Source organism: Chiloscyllium plagiosum, chromosome 35, assembly GCF_004010195.1.
Source record: "Chiloscyllium plagiosum isolate BGI_BamShark_2017 chromosome 35, ASM401019v2, whole genome shotgun sequence".
In the NCBI taxonomy this organism is placed as follows: Eukaryota; Metazoa; Chordata; class Chondrichthyes; order Orectolobiformes; family Hemiscylliidae; genus Chiloscyllium; species Chiloscyllium plagiosum.
In genome coordinates, this window is record NC_057744.1 from 38281637 (window position 1) to 38290123 (window position 8487).

The 8487-nt window shown below is 41.1% G+C and overlaps 1 protein-coding gene across 4 annotated transcripts in view; it reads right to left on the reverse strand.

The window, feature by feature from the left end:
• The window catches only part of nfrkb (nuclear factor related to kappaB binding protein), a 161174-nt gene that overhangs the window by 70400 nt on the left and 82287 nt on the right, over window positions 1–8487 (reverse strand). For all 4 annotated transcript variants that reach the window (XM_043676950.1, XM_043676947.1, XM_043676949.1 and 1 more), the window contains exons 12-16: window positions 7709–7786; window positions 5599–5678; window positions 4143–4186; window positions 3057–3117; window positions 399–573 (exon numbers count right to left, since the gene is read on the reverse strand). In XM_043676950.1, the coding sequence (XP_043532885.1) occupies window positions 399–573; window positions 3057–3117; window positions 4143–4186; window positions 5599–5678; window positions 7709–7786 (438 nt within the window). The remainder of the gene's footprint in view (window positions 1–398; window positions 574–3056; window positions 3118–4142; window positions 4187–5598; window positions 5679–7708; window positions 7787–8487) is intronic.

Here is an 8487-nt window from a genome sequence, read left to right on the forward strand (position 1 = left end):
GGAGGGAGGGGTGGGGTGGCGCAAGAGATGGTGGGGGCAAGTGGTAGCGGGGAAGGGGATGGGCGGGAAGGAGTGGGGGAAGAGGTGTGGGGAAAAGTATTCGGGTGGACTGGGATGGGGTAAAGTGGTGGGGGAAAAAGGATGGGGGGAAATACGTGGAGGGGGAATAGGTGTGGGGGAGGTGGTGTGTTGGGGTAAAAGGGGTGAGTGCATTCTGTTCGAGAATCTGTCAACTCTGGACAAATTTTTAGTCTTTTAATCCTTTTTCAACTTTCCTTCCATTTGATTCTGGACAGAGTTCATTTTCTAAAGATTTACCAAAATTAATGTGAACAGCATTTGTACACAAAAAATGACTGCCCCATCCCACATTCAGAAATCTAGTGTCAGAATCTCACCCAGTGATAGAATGGTGACATAGGCTGGTCTATCAGATCTCAGCAGAGAATGTTCGCGTGCCTTATTGAGAGAAGGATCCTTGTCAAATACTCCCTTCACAGGTCCCACAACGGAGTCAAAGCCATGCATGCGGAAGGTGAAGGCTTTGTGGGGTTGACTATATCGCTGGCGCTCCTGTGGAAAAAACACAAACTAGTAACATAATGCTCAATAGCACAGGCTGAATTGAGCATTGAAATCCCACTCCCGGTTTACAGAATGAAAACAAAGCACAAGAAATGTCACCTGGAAGCTGAATAACTGGTTTTTCAGCAAGTACTGTGGAAAACAATGTTTGACAAGTTGGTCAATTTTTTGAGATTTAACTGGTAGGGTAGGTAAAGGAAACCAAAATATTTAGTATATTTGGATTTCTGAAAGCAATTTGATAAGGTGCCATTGAAAAGGTTAATACATCACACGAAGCTGCAATGATATATAAAGGATTACTTTATTATCCAGAAGTATTTTCAAAGCATCAGGCTGTAGTTAATGGAGTGTCACAAGCATCAGTGCAAGGTCCTCAGATTTTCCCAATCCATATTAACGATTTAGATCAACAGACAGACAGAAATATATCATCAGAAATGATGGGAATACAACTTGCTCGGAGGACACAGAGGCTGAAGAATGGGCAACAGCTGGCAGATGGTGTATGTTGTGGGAAGTTGTAAGGTTATTCACTTTGATAGCTTAGAAAAGTAGAATATGTTCCAAACGCATGAAACTTGTAAGTGTTGTTGTTCAGACTCTTGGGTGTACTCCTACATAGAACGCACTGTCTGCATTCAGGTACAGCAATTAGGAAGGCAAATAACATGCTGATTTTTATTGCAAGAGGACTGAAATTCAGAAATAAAAATAAACTGTAACAGGTGATGGTGCAGGATATTATGTGTCCTGCACCAAGGATATTATGTGTAGTTTTAATCTCCATATTTAAGGTATTAGGCAGGATAGCAAGGATTCATGAGATTAACCTCTGGGGTGAGAGGGTTGCGCTATCATGAGAAGCTGAATAAGCGGAGTCTAAATTCTTTAAAATTTGGAAAATAAGAGAGGATTTCATTGAAATATGCAAAATTCTGATGGGGCTTGACAGAGTTGAAACTGAGAGGTTGCTTCATCAAATCACACAGTACAGAAGCGGCCCTTTGGTGTTGTGGTCACTATCGCTAAAATGCTCTCCCTCTGCCACCTCAAACACTTGTCAAGTTTCACTCCTCAGAATTAGGTCCAGCACTGCACGTCTGTTGTTGAACCTTCTACCTGCTGATATAAAAAGCTCTCCTGAACACATGTTAAGAAAGGCCTTCTCTAAACTGTTCACACTATGACTATCCCAAAAAATGCTTAAGTAGAAATCCTAATAATAATTACCCTATAATTGTTTGTACACACCTCAGTGAGTTATCAACATATCTGCTCCGTTTTTGCGTGCTGACTAGTGTTTCTATAATATACTCCCAGCAGTGTGACTACCCCCTTTTTATTCCCAAGCTCTATTCATAAAGCCTTATTTGAACACTCTTCCAAGATATCATTCCTCTTTAGTGCAGTAAAAGACTCCTTAATTAATAACGTAACACCACCTCCTCTATTATATCTTTCCCTGTCCTGCCTTAAGATCCTATATGCTGGAATGTTGAGTTGCCAGGCCTATTCCTCCATTAAGCACATCTCTGTGACGGAAACAATATAACAATTCTATTTATCAATCAATGCCCATAACTCATTTGTCTTACTTATGATATTCCTAGCATTAAAGGTGAGGTCATCCAGTCTCACCTTATTATCCTGACACTCTAGTAAAGGAACCAAGGCAGAGAGAGTTCAGCTTTGAGTTTTAAGTATGCTGCATCCTTATTGTACAAGTAATGTCTCTCCCTCCTCCTGCCGAACTAGTTTAAATTCTTCTGACTGGGGAATCCACAGCAAAGGGGGCAGTTTCTGGATACGGGCCAATCGTTTGAGAGGAGGAAACCGTTCTTTATACAAAGGGTAGTGAACCTTTGGAATTCTCTGCACCAGAGATTTGTAGAATTACCAACACTGAATATATTTAATTCTGGATATGCAGATGTTTGGCTTCTTATGGCATCAACAGATATGTGGAGTGCACAGGAGAGTGGAGTTGAAGCTGAAGGTTAGCAAATGCTCATAACAAATGGCAAAGAAGGCTCAATGGACTATCCTGTCTACTCCTTCTTCTTTTTATTCAATGATATTTTCATAGACTGGTATCCCCTGAGCTGATCTAAACCACAGCCCAACCTCTTAAACTGGAACATTGAGTTCAGTTTCCTGTAGGAATCAGCACCTAGTAACACTGCTCATTCAATTCTACAGTCACCTCAACCTGAAGAACACCGTGACATCCAGTTCCATTACCACTCCAGCCAGTATTCTTACAACTATATCCATTGCTTCAGCAAACGGATATAGTGAGAAACAGTTACTTTTTGACCAGCTTCAAAGGAACGAGGCCAAATACATTTCAAAATGTAACCTCTAGCTGGTCACTTTAAAGTGTTCTGTGACATTCTGTAACCAGGATTCTGTAAGCGCTGCATAGATCGGAGCGTGTACAACTATTTCACTTCACTCCAGTTTCTCACCTGCTCTTGGAACACACGCTTTTCATCTCCGGTGCTGGGTCTCACCACATAGTCCGTTCTCCTATGATTAAACAAATGCCAGTCAATCAGGGGAACCCATTGGACTCATTAAAACCAAGTCCAATCACTGACACTAAACCTCAAAAACTGCACCCCTCATTGGATAACCTCCCAGGGAAGACACCCCACCAGGGTATATCATTCTCCAAAATACTAGCTACTCATCATTACCAGATTCTCTCCACAGCCCACGAATGAAGATGCTCCTTTTCCATCCCTACACTGGGATTTGGCAAAAGATCTTGGATGAAAGGCAATGAATCTGACCAGGAATAAACCAGATTGTACATGCCAAACAATTGTCAGCTACACAGTATCTGTTCAAGCAAACTATTCCCAATAGTGTGCAGAAAAAGAGGCGATTTCACTTGGTAAACATTTCACATTTCATGCACCTATTCCATATTATTTAAAATATGGAATTTCCTCATTCCTGAAGAAGGGCTTATGCCCGAAACTATTCCCAATAGTGTGCAGAAAAAGAGGCGATTTCACTTGGTAAACATTTCACATTTCATGCACCTATTCCATATTATTTAAAATATGGGTACATGCCAAACAATTGTCAGCTACACAGTATCTGTTTAAGCAAACTATTCCCAATAGTGTGGAGAAAAAGAGGCGATTTCACTTGGTAAACATTTCACATTTCATGCACCTATTCCATATTATTTAAAACATGGAATTTCCTCATTCCTGAAGAAGGGCTTATGCCCGAAACGTCGATTCTCCTGTTCCTTGGATGCTGCCTGACCTGCTGCGCTTTTCCAGCAACACATTTTCAGCTATTTAAAATATCAGCCTTATTTGAAACAAATGTTTCGATCATAAACTTCAAATTGACCAGCACTGAATACACGATAAACACACCAGTTATATATCTATCACAAAAAGATACATACAATTTCACATGAGCACAATCTCACTGCCCCTTTTATCACTACCACTGTATTAATATCATCACAATTTATAGTCCCTTTTTCATTTTCAGACTTCTGAACCTACAATAAATCAAGTGAGACTTACATCCTGGGCGTTGGAGGTATGATGTCTGGGAGTTCCTCAGATTCCTGTAGCAGAGAGAAGTAATTGGTCACAACTTGCTTGAATCTAACCCAAAATTAACCCTCAGCCAGATTCAGTACAGTAATAAGCGTCTGAACTTCTGAGAAGAGAGACAGTTGCAAATCAAACAAAGTATATAACAGAGCAAATAATTAATTTATTAAAATAAAGTGAATAGAGACGGACAGTAAACATAAAGACTTGTATTTGAATAGTGTGTTTCAAGACCATCAGACATCTCAAGGAACTGACAGAACTGTAGTTGTTTTTGCAACGTAGGCAATTTAAACACAGCAAGTTCCCACAAACAACAACATGAAAGGCCGGATAGTCTGCTTTTGTGGTGTTCATTTAGTGATAAATTTTAGTCATGCTCCTCTTTGAAACGGGACTTTTAGTGCCCACCTAAGAGTGCAGATGGAGACTCAGTTAATGCACTCCCTAAAACAATGTATTATAGTATCAATTTTCATTTTTACACTCAAGTCTTGGTGTGGAACCTGAACCCACAAGGCACAGGAGGGAGGCTTCATTGATAAGCAGGGGAGAAAAAGAAAGAATCACTAATTTGCAGCTAACCAGTGTGGTAGACATAACATCCCTGGACAATCTTCTACGGTGGCTGATTAGATACATGTGTTGCAGCTACACTGGAATAGTCTAGCTAGAAAACAAACCTCTAGTACTATTGCTGGAATTTTGTCAGAGCCCATAGGCCTTAATGCCTTAATCCATTTAACCTGGAATTACTTGCAAGATGTACACTGCTGAACTGCCTCAAATTCACTCCGTGTATTCTACTGAAGCCTCCCTTTCATCGAGGCATTTCTTATTGACTCCATTGAATCCTCCCTAATTCCATCTTTAATCCTGATCCAAAGCTCAAAAGATTTGTTAGCCCACTGGATTTGGAACTGCTCATACACATTCCTGGAAACCAAGGCACACTCACTCTAGTAGGGTTTAACACAATGACCCAAAATAAATGCACTGAACAGATATGGTGGATTGGCTTGAATAACCAGCTTCTGAATTTATTTACAACCAGAGTAAAGTTTTGAGGTACTCCCTGATCTTGTACTTTACAACAATATGGAACAAACAACTGCAGATGCTGGCGATCTGAAACACACAAAAACGGAAATTGCTGGAGAAACTCACAGCAGGTCTAGTAGCAGTTATGGAGACAAAGCAGAGTTTATGTTTCCATCCCAGTGACCCTTCATCAGAATGAGTTGAATAGAATTTACAATTTTGCCTTCTATTTACATGAGGAACTGTGAGATAAACAGAGGTGTGAGTAAATTATAGAAACATAAGATGATTTTTGGTAGTCACTCAATTCATTCTGTGTCTGTACTGGCTGAGAAAGAGCTACCCAGTATAATCCTACCTTCCAGTTGTTGGATATATGTACCTTGGGAAATATCTGATCCTTCACCTCGAACCACAGCTGACACAGTGTAGTCACTTCCTTCTCGGAGTCCCGTCCAGAACCTAGACAAAATTGACCAGGATGTTGATTAGATTACTTACAGTGTGGAAACAGGCCCTTCAGCCCAACAAGTCCACACCGACCCGCCAAAGCGCAACCCACCCAGACACATTCCCCTACATTTACCCCTTCACGTAACACTACGGGCAATTCACCTAACCTGCACATTTTTGGACTGTGGGAGGAAACCGGAGCACCCGGAGGAAACCCACGCAGACACGGGGAGAATGTGCAAACTCCACACAGTCAGTCGCCTGAGGTGGGAATTGAACCCGGGTCTCTGGCGCTGTGAGGCAACAGTAGTAACTACTGTGCCACCGTGCCTCCCAGGTAATGAACAGGTAAGAATCGTAATTTTCCTGTTTATTTGCTAGTCAGTCTTTGTAAACATTCATTGCAAGTAGTGCAGGACCCAGAGAGCTTGCTGACAGTTGTTGTTACCTCAGCAATTGCAATATGGTTTGCCTATCTTTGCAAAACAGAAAATGGTAATATGCCTCAATAAGATTGAAACACAAAGCATCGTAAGTATTATGTCTGGAGTTCTATTTACCACCAGTTAATAAGTTGCAACTTGCTTCCTTTCTTCTTCCTACCATTGTCATCTTTACCAGCTATTTGAATGATGAAGGATTTCTCTTCATCCTTGATTTACACAACAGATCTGTAGTTTCTGCTGTAAGTTACTGGCAATACTGCTCACCAGATGTACATTCAAACAATCGTATAAGTTACAAGCGGGAATAGGCTTTTTGGCCCCCCGAGTCTTCTCTGTAAAGTCACACCTAATCTGATTCTGGCCTCAACCCATGCTCCTGGTTGCCCCAGCCCTTACACTCCCTGTTCGTCTACAATCTAAATCTGACTTCAGGTTACTTTTTTTTGAATAACTCTGCTTGAACTGAACTCCGAATCGAGAAATTCTTCTAAAATAGGAAACCCTGATGTGCCCCCCTAATTCTAGTCTCTCCTGCAAGGTAAACATCCTTTCAGCATCTACTCTGTTAAGCCCCCTCAGGATCTTGAATATTTCAATCAGATCCCCTCTCATTTTTCTAAACTTCAAAGAATACAGACTCAACTTTTCCTCATAAGATAATGCCTCGATCCAAGGAATTAGTCAATGAACCTTCTTTGAACTGCTTTTAATTCAATTATCACCAGGGAGATTTTCCAATATTTTCAACCTCAATGGCCCAAATCCTTGATCGAGTGGTTGCTCATCACAATCTAAGCCTGGCTGACTCCAAATGTGAAGATCAAGATCTACATCAAAATACTCGGTAAGAATCTCCTCTGGCATAAAAACCATTATTAACAACTTATTCCATACAACAGCAAGTGCAGAACATTTAGCAAGGGTTAAGCTTTACAAAATAGCTAACCATTTGAATTACTTCCTATTCCCCAACAGCTGAACATGAAATGAATTTTATTTATTTATTGCCTGATTGGGGAGGAAAGTTCCATTGGAGGAACTGAGAGATGGACAACACTCACAAAACATCACTCTCGCACAAGAACATTAAGCGATGAGACAAGTATGCCCTTTCAGCCAGCTCAACCATTCTAAAGGATTGTGGACTATCATACAAAATATACCTTCAGCCGGTGGAAATTCCCAGATCTAGGAGCAATTTCCAACTTGCGTTCATAAATCCAAGCAACTCAGCAAAGGTGAAGGACATCTGCCTGACAAGCATATTCTAGTAGTCAAACCAAGGTAGGACTTATACAGTAAATAGCAACGTCCCGAGGAATCTTGTGGAACAGAGGGACATAGGAGTACAAGTTGTAGGTCTCCCTGCTTCCACTGTCTATCAATTGTTATGGCAGACCAATAGCCTTTGCTGCAATGTTAACACTTCAGCCGAAAGATGTGTGTGAAGTACCTTCAAAGCTTTTTGAGATTTACAATGCACTACTATAAAGGAACACAGGAAAAGTAGCCATTCAGTCCCTCTTATAACAAAAGCTTTCTTTTGAAGATATCACACTGAACCCAAATGGAAGTAGAGTGTCACTAACTCACCAATCCACTTCCACTGCTGGCCTCGCTCTGTGCAGCTCACATATGGCTCAAAGTTGGAAGGAAGTGCTGACATTCCACCTGTGTCAAATCAAGCTACATTATCAGATAACAGCTCTGAAAAACTGATACAAGGACATGTTAAAACTAAACATCAATTAGAGTCCACAGGTAAATAAAAACATAAGGCAAAGATTGGGGATTAGGAAAGAGGCAAACATTAGATATCTAGTCACAGGAGTGCAGGATAACAGAGAGTATAAAGTCAAGAATAGAATCACAGAATCCCTACAGTGCGCTAGGAGGCCATTTGGCCCATCGAGTCTACGCCAACCCTCAGAAAAACACCCACCCTGCTATCTCTATAACCTTGCATTTCCCATGGCTAATCCACCTAGCCTGCACGTCCCTGGATACTTTGGGCAATTTAAGATGGCCAATCCACATAACCTACACATCTTTGGACTGTGGGAGGAAATTGGAGCACCTAGAGGAGAGAACATGCAACTCCACACACAGTTGCCCCGAGGCAGAAATCGAACCTGGTTCTCTGATGCTGTGAGGCAGCAGGGCTAATCACTGAGCCACCATGTTGCCCTCAGAGAAGAAGAATGAAATTAAATTGTCAAGGAACATAACCCAAAATAATGAAATAATTTATAAGCCCATGAATAAAGAGATGAGAAAAGGACTATTGTGGGTTAGACCAAATAATATGGGAAAAAATGAGGACTGCAGATGCTGGAGATCAGAGCTGAAAATGTGTTGCTGGAAAAGCGCAG